Genomic DNA, 15,926 nt, shown 5'->3' with positions numbered 1-15,926 from the left:
AACTAGTCCCGGCAGATGACGAGTTCTCCCAGCTCTTTCGAATATTGATTCTCCCTACGAATCCATAATCAGCTTTGCTGGTTGAATGTGAACAATATCATGTTGTTAAGCGAGTGTAACAGGCGCGACCCGAAGTTGTAGGCGGGTGGGGGTTGCAAGAGAAATGACTCCGAAGTATGCTTGACAGGGCAAGAAATCATTTCATCTCAAAGTCGCGAATTCTATTCTTTGCAAGAAGGCAATTCGGATTTCCGACCTCCAGTTCCACACCCGTGATGCGCAAGGTAGCACTGGAGACCCAGAACAAAACTGTCGATTCCGTCAAGGGAGCTGGTGTGTGGCTGGTCTTATGCTGCAATGTATGAGAAAGTCCGGGAAAGCTAGCCTACCGTTGACGGTTCCCCAGGTTGATATGGCGATAGCTCGAGAGCCTCTCGAATTAACCGTCAGCAATAGGGAGGGTTTCGTCATGCGCGGGTAGATGTAAGGTAAAGCCGACTATGTGTAGAGAATGTGTTGCAGGTCGCATTCGAAGTTCGTTCATGCTTTACCAACTTCGTATGGGATGGCGTGAGCTGAAGAACTCCGGCCTCAGTATCCTGTCTTAGCGATGCTGAGGTCTCTAAGATGCAAGTTATAGAGGCGCATTACACCGTAAACAACCTTTGCCAACTGCATGACCGAAGTATAGTGACGGATCATGCAAGTGTAGAGGCCTTCCGAGGTAAATCAAGAAACAGAGGAAGCTCCTGTAATATGATACGCTGCACAGAAGCCTTTGGAGGGTTGCAATGCCGAGCCTCTTAGAAGTCGGTCTGGCCACCATGGCAAGCATCAATGTAGCAGAAATCAAAATATCGTGGGGAGAACCAAGAAATCGACACCAACTCCAATGATTTCCAACCCGTCCCGTCAGCCCGCCAACTATAGGATCGTTTATTGAGTGGTGCTATAGCGCACTGGGGGTGGTTCGAGTACTCCGATTCGGGAATTCCGAGAGCAGTGCCATAATGCAGCCTTCAACGTACATACAGCCGCATCAGGTCGCTCAATTCCAGAAGACGAATGAAGGGTCGGGTTGAAGCGAGATGGGCAACAAAGCGAGCTATTGCTTTGGTCAAGCGTCTGGGTAGAGTAGGTAGGTAGGGGAGGTCAGGTCAGGTATTTGGTAATCTGGGATCATTGCCAACCGCGACACTGCTGGTTCAACCCCGATCGGATGAATGCAACGCGCTTGGCGAGACACTCGGTATCTATAATGTAGGGTAAAGACATGTTTACGAAAAAAAACAGCCCACAATGATTTTTATCAAGGCCAGCAAGGTTTAAAGGGATGATGATGATGTTGGATGGTTCGTGTAGTGTGCAATTTGTTGGTGTCAGACGTATTGTTGCGGCAGATACTTGCTGGTGTGTCTCCGTGCTCCGACCGGACTGCACTGACACCTGAATTTTGAGGCACTAAGCTCACTAACGCTCGCTGGACAACTGGCTCACAGTCGGCAGCTAGCTGCCAACTGACAAACTCAGGCTCCCTATCGATAAGCCTCGGATTGGGTCTCGGTGCAATGAAATGGATTCTCCGTACGGAGTACTTAATCACCGCATAGGTCCTGCAATCGGCCATTGCCCTCAACATGCACTATGAGGTCCTATCCAAGCTTGTTTTGTTTCTCACCCTGAAATCCATACTATGCCCACGTTACTACGAAGTTGTGGTTCCGCCAGAAATTCTACGATCCCGATTCAGAAGGGGGCATGTGGATGTAAGATCCCCCTTATTAACTTTATGCTGTGAACATAAAACTATGAGAAGTTCCTGCTACTACCGGTATCCAGTCAGCAGCTTGCCTACCATCGTGGCATATGTAGCTGGATTGAGCCGAGACTTGAATTGGCCACTGCTACTACATAACCTACCCTATATCTATAGCATGAGTAACAGTTCCTGCCGAGCCCCGGGTTCACCAAGCACGCGAGTCAAGCCATAAGCTTACATTCACGGTTAGGCAAGCCGCCGCGGAGAACAAAGTGGCAGCGGCAAGGTGCTGTCTCGTGTTGATGAGCAGCCTCTTAACAATCCTTCATGGTGCCTGCTCTGTGATTGCTTGCCCACCTGGGTGGAGAGGATCACGCCAAGCGCACATGATGTTGTTATTAAGGATTAGACAACACGGCCCGAACTGAGACTGTCGGCCGATATATCGGTACTGACGTCGACCCTCCCAAGGCCGAGCTTCCAATTCACGAGATACGCCTCTGCTGAAACCAGGGAGTAAAGGTGCGTGGCCAGGGAAAAGGCTTGATGATGCAGTGGCTTGGCCTGAAGTTTGCCACGTTCGATGCGCCTTGAGAGAATGGCATCAACGCTTGCAGGGGCTCCTCAGGAACGTGGCTAGCCGGCGTACTGTTCGGATGGCAGATTCTGTTGCGGGGCCGGATATTGATCACAGGACTCGAGCGTGATAGCTGCACAGTCAAGGACGCCTTCAGTCCTCCTCATCTCGGATCGACAACGTTCCTTACAGCTTTAACGAGATGGTTTACGCGGGTAGAGGTCAGCTTCCCGATCGCATGAATCATCTTGGCCAGGAAGTATGTAGTAAGTGAGTGAGATGTGAGCTTTGAGGGGGCCAGCTGAGATTAGGTAGGCCCATAACCCCTGCCCTTGGTATACAGCAAGCACCGACGCCGATGTGCCTCGCCTGGAATCCGATCGGAAATCCTGTTTAGCTTCTTGGCTTAACGTCGTCAACGGTGGTGGCCCTGGTGGTTGAATCTTGTGGAGACATCCAGTCTACATATCGTGTTTCGCCAGTCGCTATGTACATACATACATTACCAACATCCACCTTACGCGGCACTACCCTACCTGTGTGTGTGTGAGTTTGTGTCAATTCCGAGTGTGGTTACAGTTGCTATTCCTGGAGTGGAAATGGGTTCCTGTTGGGTACAATATCGATATATATTAAGGGTGTGAGGTTCGTCACAAGTTCAGATGACACTGCTAGCCCAAGCTCATTTCAGTCAAGAGGCACTTTTCTTTTTGGCTGATAACCGCTAGCACATGTTGGCGCAGGGGCTCTCAAGGATGTGCAGGCTGAGTGTTCTGATACGCCTTGGGCATCAGGTGGATAATGGGCAAGAAGAGGAGGGCTGGTGGCTGGCGTACTACAAGTACACACGATGCTGAAATCGCAACGAGTTGGCCCTGGTAGGTACAGTGGCACCATTTAAATCAAATACTTTTGCCTATTCCCTACATGGCATGACTCGGGGCAGAAGGGTTGTGTCTACTGCTACCTATCTTGGCAGACCTTGGCCAGGATAGTACAGGTTCGATAGACACGGTGGTTTTCAAATCTCATAGTGGGCAGGTATTCTCGAGCAGCGTTGCTGCGAGCTACCTGCATTCGGACTGCCGTATCATGCGAGTGGGTCAGGAGTTGCCACTGCCGCAACGGTGTCTTTGACGGTTTCCACAGGAGGCTTCTCACGAAGAAGTCGGTTCTCTGCGTGCATCGAGCTCCCCATAAAGCTGCACACACACGCGCGCGGCACGACTTAAGAAGTCTGTAGTCGCTGCTATGTCATCTTGGAAGTCGCTGATAAGAACAGGGAAAACGGGTGATGTCTTTGGTCTCTCTTATTCCGGTGTGGTGTTGATGTGTCGTTCTCCGAGTACGTCGTTACTTAGTCTCAGACGGGAGGTATCCGCCTGCCAAGTCGGTCGAGGACCCATCGAGCCAGGGTATGACAGGTCTGATTCAGTGGGCCACAGGGGTCACAGCCAATCAACTTATAGGAATAGTTCCAGAATAGCGACCGGGGTCTGCAACAAAAAGCCCCGACCTAGACCCATTGCGGCTAATCTGCACTCCTTGAGCCTCAACTTCAACCTTATCGGCACCCCTAGCGACTCGACGAAACATGACGTTGTAACAGTTCTGCTTCATGACCCCATCGCCACACAATGCCATGCTAGCTTCTCTTTTGCAAGCCTCGCAACCTTCCGTGAGCAACCTGCCAGCCAGGGCGCTTGAATGACAGCGACCCTCCAGGCCTGTTCGCCAGTCAGGAAACGCAATTCCAGAGCTGCCGCACGGGGCCTCCATGTCCGGTAAACCTCCGAACGCGTGCAGCGACCCCCGTCCAACAGCTCGACGCAGCGACCAAAAGATTCTCGAAACCCATGGCCAATCAGCAGCGTCGGCTCGCGTGTGAACGTTCGGTGTCTCCGCTTCTTCACCCCAAAATATATACCAAGTCGATACCCTTGAACAACCTGAGATGCTAGCTCATGGCGCAAAGCCGGAAATCTGAGACCCGCGCGGGGACCTTGTTCGGAAAAGTGACCCTGGCAGAGACTAGCACTAGCAGATGCACAGTTCCCTTATTTGCAAATATCCTTCATGCATCGGCGCACCTCTTGTCTCTTTCCTTTCGGACTGGTTTGCGGCCTGGAGCGTGCCCTCTTTCCACATCTCACTTGTCCCAGTTACCCCGAGGTGCTGCAATCTTTCGTTTCTCTGCTAGATCTTTTACGCCATCCATCTGCTGGTTCAGGATTTGTTTCGTCTGGTCTGTGATTCAGCCTCTTTTGCGTGCCTGGCTAGTCCATCTTCATTCTATCTCATAGTCACCATAACTATATTTCCTATTCTCTTCATCCCACTGCCGTATACTCAACACTAGATCGTCCTGGACCGCGACCATCATCCTGCCGCCTTCATGGATTAAATGATTCACCTCGACCATAAGGATCCTCCAGGCTCTCATCACCGCCCCCAGGTGATCAGCCGCAACAATGTCGACTTTCGATGATCTCGCAGGTCGCCACCTCAACGGTGGCTCCTGGTCGGCGAACACGAACTTCTCTTCCGGAGGCTCGATGGGGTTATCACAAGCAGCAGGCAGTAATACGACACTGGCTGTTATTAATCAGTTCAAGCTCGAGGCCGCGAGATCGATACGAACGTCCACCATCGTCCTCGCCGTCTTCAACACCATCGCGGCCTTCGCCACCGCCATGGGCATTCTCTACGACTGCTATTCAAAAGCGAAACGAAACAGGGAACGGCCGTCCGACAAGTAAGCTATCTGCCGTCAGCCGGGCTTCGTGGGCATGGGGACTAACATTGGCTCTAGGATAAACATATTCACTGTCGTACGCGGCACCGAGACCTACCCATTCATTCTGTCTCTGGGCATCATCGTCCAGGGCATAATATTTGCTGTATCCCAATCTAAAGGCCTGGATGCGCTATTTGCAAAGGGATGCTCCCTCATCTCCCAGTTCATGTGGCCAGGTGAGAAATACTCGGATTAATCATCTCAGACAACGAGGCCGCTGACCACCTCCAGCTATCTTTATCGTGCCATTTTTACAAGTGGTGTTTGCCCTCGAGGTCACATTCCGTGGCGTGAGGTCGAAGCCGTTCCCTTCGAGAGGCAAATGGACTGTCGCTATCTGTCTGGCCTCATTCGTCATCATGCTCTTAGCCACCGGGCTCGTGGCTTTCTTCAACGCCGCCGCCAATATCTGCTACGCATCTCTGTTTTGGTTCGTGGCGAAATGGGCTCAAGGAGGATTTATCTTGTTCACGCTCATATCTGCTATACTGGCTGCAAGTACCTTGACCGTCTTTATTCAGTTGACCCGCCACGCAACTATCGAGACAACGGAAAGAGTCCTCGCCTCGAGAATGGTATACTATCTTGGAGTAGGCATGATATCCAATGTAAGTTTATGGCTTCTACTAGTGATGACCACCTACTAACAGCACCTGCAGATCCTCATGATCCCATTCTTTCTCTGCCTTACAGTGTCGACTCCGAGCAGCGGCGATTCGGATATGACCTTGACGCTTTCGATGATCTCGACAGTAGTATCCAATATCTCAGGTCTCGTAACAGGCGGTCTCCATCTGTTCCTCCGGTCCAATACCATCTCCACCATTGGGCCAAGGGACAAGCAGGCCGAGTATGAACGACAAAAGCTCAAGCATAAGATCCGGGGACCCAGCCCCAGCGACAATTACTTCTCGACTCAGATTGAGAAGCCTGTCGGTGAGCCTCGACTACAACAATCTGAGAGCCAAGAAAACTTGGTTTCATCAAGCAGAGACGTTGAGAAGGCGGCCATTGAGTCACAACCGGCCGACCACTTCAAACTTAGCCAGCCCAATCCTCTGCGTTCCCACGCCGTCTATACTCCGCCGCCAAATGAGCCAAGGGCCCCTGAGCCTGCACAGCTGCCCGCAACCCAGGAAGCTGGCGGACACGGTCAGAAACGATCGACATCATATTCCTTATTCCCCAACAACAACCCCAACAACAATAACCCAAACACGACTTCGGTCGGACTTCTACCGACCACCACCTACAATCCTGATATAAACGTACAACGCGCCACTCCTGACGCGGAAGAGTTATATGAGGACATATACGAAACCCTGAAACCACCGCCAAAGATGGGTTTCGGCCGTCACCGAAGAGACTCATCGATGGTTTCGACTGCCACAGTGCAGATCGGCCTCCGATTCTCCAATGTCAATGACATGCCCCTGATGGCGAACAACACCGCCACCGAGGCCGAGAGGGTGCACAACCTCGAGTATCCCCATCCCGATGTGAAGCCAAGCCCGCTATCCAAGCCCCTACGGCAAGATGCGGAACCCCCACGGCCAAACGTGTTCAAGGACGACCCATTTGTAGACTCGTCCCGCTTCCAGACTCCTGAGCCGCCGAAGGAGGAAGAGCTTACCCTGGGAGGTTTCACGCTCAGCCCCACGGTCTACTCTCCCAACAGCCCGACAAAGAGCAAGACGCCGTCACCCAGGGGCGTAGGCTTCAACGTGCCCATCAAGCGTTCCAACACCAGCCCCGTGCACAACGACCCGCCATCCTCGCCGCCGCCGCAGCCGAGGAACCGTGGCAACTCGGACGCGGCTGCCGAGACGAAAGAAGCCCGATCGGATTGGATCTAAGGGTTTTCCCATTTTGTTCAGCGTATCACTCACTGCACTGCCTTGCTGCTTCGTCGGCAACTCGGAGGGCTACGTAACGACCCCGGTAGTCCTTCGTTTTGCAGAATACCACCATCAACCACGTCGCGTCACCGTCGACCGACATAATGCCTACCTACTACTTATTCTTCCGTCTCTTTCCACTCCTTCTCGACTTTCCGACCAGAGCACGCGCACACTCCTTTTTACTCTTCACACCTTTCTTCTTCCCCTTCATCTCTTTTGATGAGGGGAAAACACCGACCAACCACGACCAATCTCTTTCTTTTGATTCTTTTCTCTTTCACCACCGAAGCGGCGTTGTGCGAGGGCATATGTGATACCTGGACAAAACCGGCTGATTATTTTACTTTACCTGTTTTTTTATTGCGTCAATCCATCATTCTTCCTCTACCTTACCTTACCTACCTACTACTACCACCAAAGGAGTGCCGTGCGATGCGGATCAGTCATGTATCGGGAGAGGGAAAAAGAGCGTTGGAGGCGCAAGTGTATGTGTGTACAATTGAGGGGCGGGTTGGATTGAATTTTTGAAAGCGGGCCAAGGAAATGCAAAAGGGGACGAACTGGGAAATGGGACTACTACTACTAGATGGGAGGAAGCTGTGAGCAGAATCGGAATATCGATATACCAAGGTGGGGGGGCAGGGAGGCGAAATGGCAAACCGAGGTGTGAGTAGTTGCCCCTCACCCAGATGTGAGCGCAATTCTATATAGCATCCCATCTGTTCTTTGAGACATCTACACCATTATAATCTCACGATGCTGTTAGTCATAGTCATGAGGTTGGAAAGTGGGTGATTCAACCGAAGAATTATTGGTTATAGATAAGCGAGGGAGGCAAATCTGAGTTCTGTCATTATTTTCATCATCTCATCGACCCCCCTTTTCGCGACTGCTACTGATACGAGTGACTGTATGTGTAAAAGTGACATGGGCGGCTTAGCCTTAAGTGAAACCAGATCTTCTGTTCGGATGAAATAAGAGATGCGGTTGGGTACCATCTACATATCTGTTTCTGTAAATTCTCCGTACCCCAGATTACACATTAGACGAATCTAATACATTGGTATGTAAGAAGGCCTATTCGGCGTTCGGTGTGCCAATCGCAACGGTCCGATCCCGCTTACATTGCTTTTCCAGAAACGTCTGGGCGTCTGTATGTAGGTATACACCATCCTACTACCAGACGGTTAGGTAGGCTGGGAGGTATTGTCACAAACCTGCGGCCAGCAAGAACGGGTGGATGGTGGCGGCTGTGTACAGGAAGTGGAGGTCTACACACCAATCCCCTCTCCCTGTCCCTATCTATCTCACGCTGAAGATTTGCAATAATTCCGTGAGCTATCAACAACAAGAGCCCGCCACATACACTACGAAATTTCGCATGTCTAACCCCTCTCTGCCGTTACAGATAGACTCGCTCAGGAGGCAGTGCAATGAATGAAGGGTGACTTGAAGGGCAATACGTTGGCCAATTGGATTTTGAATTCCCCTCTGCCACCAACTCGGGTCTTACACCGAGTGTATAAGTAAGTATCTATGCATGCTCGCCAACTCCACTAGGCTGTGTGCGTGTATGCGTGTGCGCATGACTCTATGAGCTTTGAGTAGATGACCGGGGATATAGGAAGCTGGTTATATAGAGAGAGGGTCTTGCTGGGATGGGAAACGGGAGGGGTCCCGGGGCAGTGCAGCCAAAAGAATAACAAATGGTAAAGTTGTCGATCTTTCTCTCTTTTCAGCTTTCTCATATTAATGATTTTCCTATAGAGCAGGAGCTAAATATACATTTGGTATATCCACCACGGTAACCTCCCAGAGGAACATCTAGTCAGTGGAGCTGTTCCCAGGTGTCCAGTATTTATATATCATTGGGCCAACGTGAGGCAGCAAACGTCCAACGAGTCAAGTCGCATAGTAATGGTAGACTGGTAGAACACAAGTTCATCTGAGATGGTAGATCACCGTTACAGGTACCAGGTGGTATACGAAGTCTTCCTGCTCCCCCTGCTCCTCCCCAGTCCGCTACGAAGCTCCGTGAAGCCCATCACATATCTATCTTTATCTCCATCTCTTATAGCCCCATACAGAAGCGCAGATCGGTAAGTTCTTTGAGTTGTCTTAAGCAATTTGTAAGATTTGAACAACACCAAGATGCATAGACTAGATGGTAAACCAGGAGCCACGCTGTAATTACCCTGTGTTTTTGTTTAAACCTCACAGTGTGACGCTGGCCAGTTAGATCTCTTTTCAATGAAACGATATGCCCGTCATGATAACTCGCATTCCATACGGGCAAAATGTTCAACATGACGCAGTCAACAGAGGGAAACAAAGTAGACTGCAAGTAAACTTCTTGAGTTGCAGGCCCTAGAGGGCACAACCTATGGTGTAAGCTGCTGCTTCTGAGATAGCATCTGCATGGACAGGACAGCTTACACATATTCATTTAAAGCACCGAACAGCTTCAAGGTCGTTAACATCGAGATACTGCAACAAATAGGCCCCATTCAAGGCATGATAGCGTCAAAGAACACGGCACATATATATCTGGGTATCTGTCTTCATATACTACAACACCAAGCAACCCCTGCTACTCCCCCAAACGACCCCTTTCCGAGACAAGATAAAATGCGTTCTCATCGGTTCTTGAGCTCCTTCGTCGCCTTGAGGGCCGTCATCTTGTCGTCCCACTTCTCCCACCCAGCCTGGCACAAGTCCTCCTCGACGACGAGATCCCTGGCCCGCAGAAACCGAGCCGGCGGCAGGTCGAGCGCCCAAGCCAGCCAGCCCGACTGCCGCAGCACGCTCGTGACGCCGAACCAGAGCACGGCGCTGACCGCGCCGGCGCCGCTGCCAACCAGGACCTGCTTCTCGGTGTGGTAGTTGAGGTAGATGCGGGACCAGGCGACGGCGGCAGCCATGCCGAGGCCGCAGAGGCTCCACGCGACCCTCTCGGGCAAGCTCATGGGCGTATGGTTCCGACTCCCTCCCTCTCTGTCCCGTCGCAGTCGCGTTGGGGCGGTGGCGCACGACGAGGAACAGGGCGAGCGAGACGGCGAAGTAGGCGACGAACTGGGCGTGCGAGCTGGGCATGCCGTAGCCCTTGCCGTTCATGCGGCGCGGGCGCTCCTCCTTGATCAGCCGCTTGAGGGAGAAGTTGAGGGCCTCGCACAGCAGCTGCCCTGCGAACATGAGCGCCACCTCGGCCTCGCGCGTCGACCAGACGAGGGTGGCGTATACGACGCAGAGGCCTTGGGGGACGAGCGCGAGCCAGGCGCACAGGTACGAGATCGGGTCGGAGGGGTCCTACAGGGAACAACCGAGAAGGCCCAATTGGTTAGCACGAGCAATTGAGCTATACTTGTGTGTCCCTTTGCCTAGCTGGGCTGGGAGGGTAGGACAGAAGCGGCGGGGGATTGGGGCGAGAGTGTACACATACATAGTGCACATGCGTCAGAGACAGGGACGCCAGTGGCGCCTCGTCGGACATTGTATTGGTTTTGTCTAGGCGGATATGCTTGCTACAGCTCCAGCTGCTGCACTCGAGATGTCTGCTGTGGTCGGTAGGTCGTTGACAGTGTGTCTAAGGGAACCGAGACGTCGATTTTCCCAAGAGCAGATGCCTGTTTCAGAGAGGATAGGCTGGTCTTGAATCGCAGGCCAATGCGCTAAGCCTCTACCAGATCCACTAAACCAATCAAGTCCACCAGATCGATAGCAATGGGGTCTGGAACAGCAAAGACGACAAGACCGACGACCCCTCCATTGCATTTCGTCATGACCGTTGGCTTTGCTGGCATTGCTGGCATTGCTGGCCTTGGAAATCAGAGGAGGCCAATTGCGATTGTCCAATGATCCTTTTCAGTCTAAAGCATCACCGGTGACTGGACTTGGTGCATTTGTTAACCCCGTTGGCGAATGAGAAATGAATCACCCGGAGTAGAAGTCCAATTGGATTTACTACTAGAGCTTTCCCAGGGTCTCCTGGCACACAGCAAAAAATGCTTATATGAAAGCAATAGGGGTCCTATTTGATGCATATTCCTACTGCCTGTCACCTCTTACCTAAAGATTTTGAATCCTTACATAACCTACTTGCATCTTTGCAACCTCACCACCAGAGAGGCTGCATCTACGTCATCTGCTTTTTATTTCCGTAGAGAGATGTTTTTATGAAAGTTATTGTCTAAACCCATTCTTACTACTGGTTATTGTCAATTGCCTATTTTGTTTTTCTTTGGATAACCCATCGGGCGTTAAGACGGCTTCTTCCGAGCCATTGTCCATAAAGTGTAGTCAAAGGATCCTGTGTTCGGCGCCGTCGCGCCAAATCCCAAGTACTGCTACTACAAATACAGGCTGGTTCGTCCTAACCATCTACACGACAAACCACACACACACGCGCGCACACACACAGCTTTATTAATCCTCTTGTATGTATGCATGCTTCTATTATTAGGCTGCCTTAGTGCCGGGCTTATCAAAGAGTAGCTGCAGTACACCCAGTTTATTCCATCCAACTATCCAACCAACCAGGGCCATCGCCATCATCGCTCTCTCCCACGTCAACGAAGAGTGGCAAACCCCCAGGAATATCCAGACCGAGGTTGGGGCGCGAAAACCACTTGATTTCTTCCCCGTCATCATACTGCGCGCGCTGCCAAAGTCGAATTCTTCATCGTTCTCCCACATGCTTCGCCACCCAATATCCTAGGATGCGCGCTGTTACACGATTACATCAGTTTGTCGATCGCTTAGAGGGCCGGTAGCGTTAGTAGTTTTATCATGGACGACGACGGGAGCGAAGACGCGCGCGCGGTCGAGCTTTCCACCATAGCCGCCATCTACCCGGAGGAAATCCGCATCGACGAGGAGGACCCCTACAGCTTCACCATCGAGGTGCCCGTCAGCTTGAGCAAGCCCGTCGTGGTTAAGTTCCCGGCCGTTTCCTCCTCCGACTCGGCCCCCCACCCAGAAACCGACAACCCCGGAGCAGCACCGTCCGCCGTCAGTGGCGCCACCGTCGACTCCCAAGAGTTGTCGAATCTACCGTCTCTCGCCCTGCGCGTGACCCTGCCCGAGGGCTACCCCGAAGCGAAGCCGCCGAGCCTCAGCATATCGACCTCGCCACCATGGCTATCGACCGATATCATTAAGAGACTGGAGGGCAATGCGGAGCGGCTGTGGGAAGAGATGGGCCACGATCAGGTAGTCTTCAACTGCATCGATGATGTACAGCAAGCGGCCGGTGACGTTTTTGGGCTGGTGGCCAAGAACAATACGCTGAAGGTGTCGCCAGAACACAAGATCGCCATCCTCGACTACGACAACATGGCCAAGCGCAAAGCCTTTGAGAGGGAAACCTTTGACTGCGGTATATGTTTAGATCCCAAGAAGGGCGCCGTCTGTCACCGGATGCTGGACTGCGGACATGTGTTTTGCATACAATGCTTACAGGATTTCTACAACAATGCTGTTACCGAGGGCGACGTCGCATCGGTGCGCTGCTTAGAGCCCAAGTGCGCCGAGGAACGTGAAGTCAAGGCCAGGGAAGCGGCGGGCGGGAAGAGACGGAAGCCAAAGATGTTCATAAGCCCAAGTGAACTGCTTCAAATACCCCTCGACCAGGACATGGTCAAACGCTACGTTACGCTCAAGCACAAAACTGAACTAGAGTCGGATAAAAACACCGTCTACTGTCCTCGATCGTGGTGCCAGGGGGCCGCGCGATCGAAGAAACACAAGAAGCCGCAAGGCCTCGACTTTGCGGCAGATTCGGACTACGAGTCGGACGAGGAGAACGCCACGGACAACAAATCTCAAGCAGCCTACCTCCAGGATCTGCTTGCGATATGCGAGGACTGCAGCTTCGCCTTCTGCTCGCGGTGCGGACAGTCGTGGCATGGCGAGTTCAAGTACTGCATACCCAAGGAGCGCAAGGGGGAAATCACGGAGGAGGAGAAGGCATCTCTGGAATATCTCAAGATGCACACCTCCCCGTGCCCCACTTGTGCCTCGCCCTGCCAGAAGTCGCATGGCTGCAACCACATGCGCTGCTTCCGCTGCCAGACCCATTTCTGCTATTTGTGTTCCGCGTGGCTAGACCCGTCGAATCCCTACCGCCATTTCAATACGCAGCCCGGGGGCGAGATCAATGGCTGCTACATGCGGCTCTGGGAGTTGGAGGGCGGAGACGGCGCGGACGTGGGGATTGCCTACGGCGGCGGGGACGCGCTGCGCAACGCGGATGTCCAACTGGGCGAGTACGGGCAGCATCTGGAGATCGTCGAGCAGGACCAGGATGAGTCGGATGATGAATCCGAAGCTGATGTGGAGGATGCACCACCAGCACCGCGGGCAGCGCCCGCAGCAGCTGCACGCCAGCAACCGGCAGCACTTGCCGCCCCGCAGGCGGTTCCAAGAAATGCCGAACAGGCGGAGCAGCGAGTCGCTCGTGAGGGTCCGTTAGTGCTTCGCATCGAGGGCAACGCGCCCGCGGCTCGAGGTCGTGGCGGAGGAGGTAATCGCCAGCCTGCAGCAGCAGCACCTGCAGGTGGTGGTCGCGGCGCCGGTCAGGCGGTGAACGAAGGTCGACAGGGCCCTGGAGGTCGAGGCCATCATAGGGGTGGCGGCCAAGCGGTCCCGGGGATCAACCGGCACAATAACAGACAACGGGGACAGGGCCAGAACCATCTGGTCAATAGGAATGCTCGGAATGGTCATAATGTGGAGAACGGGCAGCCGCCTCCTGCAGCTGCAGCGGGAGGAGGCGGAGGGCAACTGAATCAGGTCGATGAGGCATGGGTGCGGCACTTCGTGCAGCTGGCTCTCAACGACGAAGAGCACCTCGTCGAATGGGACAGCGGCGACGAAGATTAGCAGACAGACTAGATAGAACTCCTAGGATCGTCAGGAACCCGACATATTCAGCTGTCAATTTTTGGCGAACTGCTGGGGTAAAAGATGAATCCAAATGCGGTAACCAAGATGTTATCTACTTATCTAGCCGTGACAGAAAGCCCGTGACAACCTGAATCCGTTGCGTTTTGGCCACTGCGTTCAATGCGTGAACGTCAAAAAGGTGTGAAACTCTACGAGGGGTAACGACCAAACTGGAGAAACATTTGGGTCGTGAGGCCGCTAATGTTGCATCCCACCGCCTCTGGCCCTCTGCTAAGAGCTGTCAAGTAACATTGCTACGGTAAAAGTGGCTCCTTGGGCGAGGAGCGGATGATTTTTCAGGGCCATTTTTGTGTTTTTCCCTCCCCTTTCCCTCTCCTGGGTAGGAACAGAAATCCCGGTAAATCACACCACGGGGGCCAGGCAGATCTGGCTGTTACGTTGAGGTAACATCGATGGCGAAATCTCGACTACCACGACGTTTGATGATGGAATGCACTGTGGCAGTCACAGATCCGGCCGTTTCAACTGTGACGAGATGCATTCCGTGGTAGGTAGATGATTACCCAGCAACATCTTACGTTGTTTCTCGCTGCCGGACTTGCCTTGCTGTCGGATTTGTTCCAGAAGGTTTCATGTTTTTTGTCACGCCTTGTTGGTTCCAGGGCAGAGTCACAAACGGTTCAGGAGTATATGTCAGACAGACATGTACCGTTGAGTCAGAGCTGAAATCGGTATAGCAGTGTCCCGAGTCAGCGAGTATAGGAGAGCTTCCGACTTTTCAATCATTCATGATGGTTCGACCGACCGACTGCACTTCCATAGTTATGATTGGCTGGCTTGTGCAGGCCGTGATATACCGGTCCGATCTTGGTGCGAGCTTGTGACTTGTAACGGCTGCACCGGGGATGTAGTGGTACATAGCGCCCGCCGCGGGTGAGCTGCAGCCAAGGACGTTACATGGCGTCCATGAGATTCTTTGCCGCAGGAAGGGGTTGACGACAGGAGGCACTCCATTGCTGTTTAGGGCAAGGAGCTCTTTCCATTGTGTCGATACTGTCTCTCTTCCCAACCGCTTCTGGCGGTTCAAGCGTGTAGCTGTGCTCGAGCGTGCAGCTCCTGCCGAATAACCCCTGCCATGGGCAGGATACACACTGTAGGGAGGACTCGACAGTCTACCACGAAGCGATGCGATGGGGTGTACAGTAATGAGGTCACAGTTAGCAGCGGGATGCGTGCATGCGATCGACGACTATACACGTGGGGTGTATAATTTGGTGTGTAGCCGTCACATCATACGAGCTCTGCGCGATGATTGATCACTGGCCCGCGTGCTGCGTATGGAGAGAGGAGGTGGTTGGCTTACCTGCAGCCTGCAGGACCTCGAGATATTCCCAAGCCGTATCTGCGTCGACGCAAAGGGTGGGTAAGGGAGTGATGAGACGCGCTGCTGGGCCGGCTCTCGTACATATGCCAGAACCACACGTACACGGAGTGGTTGTACCGTTCTGGTAATTCCATGGTGCTATCCAAAAAGAGAGATCGGCGGTAGCCGTACCTTGCTCCTAGTGGTTAGCAACATGTACATACAGTGTTGGCGCGGTGGTGGTGGAGATTGGCCGTGGTTAAAGTCCTTTGTACAAATCGGCTCTTCCATCTGTAGGCTAATACAAAAATCCAGAAACTGCAGTACATAGCAAAGCCGAGTTATAGCCTCTCAGACCTCCCCAAGTCTTGACTGCCTATCATCTCGGTAAGCAGTGGCCCGTACAAGACAAGCAAAAGGGGGAGCCAAGATGATACCGCATTACCTTGTCTCATATTTGATGCTCGACGCCGGGACAGGAAGGCACTTCGTGGTGCTGCTTTCTGTCAGCTGTTAATCACCAAGAGGGAAGACAAGGCCCCGGAGCATGTATCTCGAGAGAGGAAAATAAAAACGGACAAGCAGCGGATATGAGGCACCCAGCCACCAGCGGCGTGGCATTGCTG

General features: G+C 52.8%; 3 protein-coding genes across 3 annotated transcripts; 2 read left to right on the top strand and 1 right to left on the bottom strand.

Annotated features, from left to right (window-relative positions):
- Positions 1-4,807: 4,807 nt before the first annotated feature.
- On the top strand, positions 4,808-6,989 carry PG994_008763 (uncharacterized protein; the record flags this gene model as incomplete). The annotated part of the gene is made up of 4 exons (XM_066860172.1): positions 4,808-5,091; positions 5,149-5,309; positions 5,365-5,741; positions 5,793-6,989. 4 exons carry the CDS (start codon positions 4,808-4,810, stop codon positions 6,987-6,989), a joined length of 2,019 nt encoding a protein of 672 aa, XP_066713761.1.
- A 2,681-nt stretch (positions 6,990-9,670) lies between these two features.
- PG994_008762 (PAP2 superfamily protein) lies at positions 9,671-10,524 on the bottom strand (the record flags this gene model as incomplete). The annotated part of the gene is made up of 3 exons (XM_066860171.1): positions 9,671-10,028; positions 10,075-10,340; positions 10,474-10,524. 3 exons carry the CDS (start codon positions 10,522-10,524, stop codon positions 9,671-9,673), a joined length of 675 nt encoding a protein of 224 aa, XP_066713760.1.
- Positions 10,525-11,819: 1,295 nt separating this feature from the next.
- On the top strand, positions 11,820-13,913 carry PG994_008761 (ring finger protein; the record flags this gene model as incomplete). Its single annotated transcript, XM_066860170.1, has 1 exon — positions 11,820-13,913. The coding sequence occupies one exon, from the start codon at positions 11,820-11,822 to the stop codon at positions 13,911-13,913; it is 2,094 nt and encodes a 697-aa protein (XP_066713759.1).
- Positions 13,914-15,926: the final 2,013 nt, after the last annotated feature.

The sequence above is a fragment of the Apiospora phragmitis genome (assembly GCF_038363925.1).
Source record: "Apiospora phragmitis strain CBS 135458 chromosome Unknown utg000008l:1.0-3514335.0:1.0-3519231.0, whole genome shotgun sequence".
NCBI classification, from domain to species: domain Eukaryota; kingdom Fungi; phylum Ascomycota; class Sordariomycetes; order Amphisphaeriales; family Apiosporaceae; genus Apiospora; species Apiospora phragmitis.
Note: the sequence above shows the minus strand (reverse complement) of the source record. Positions and strands in the feature narration are given on the sequence as shown.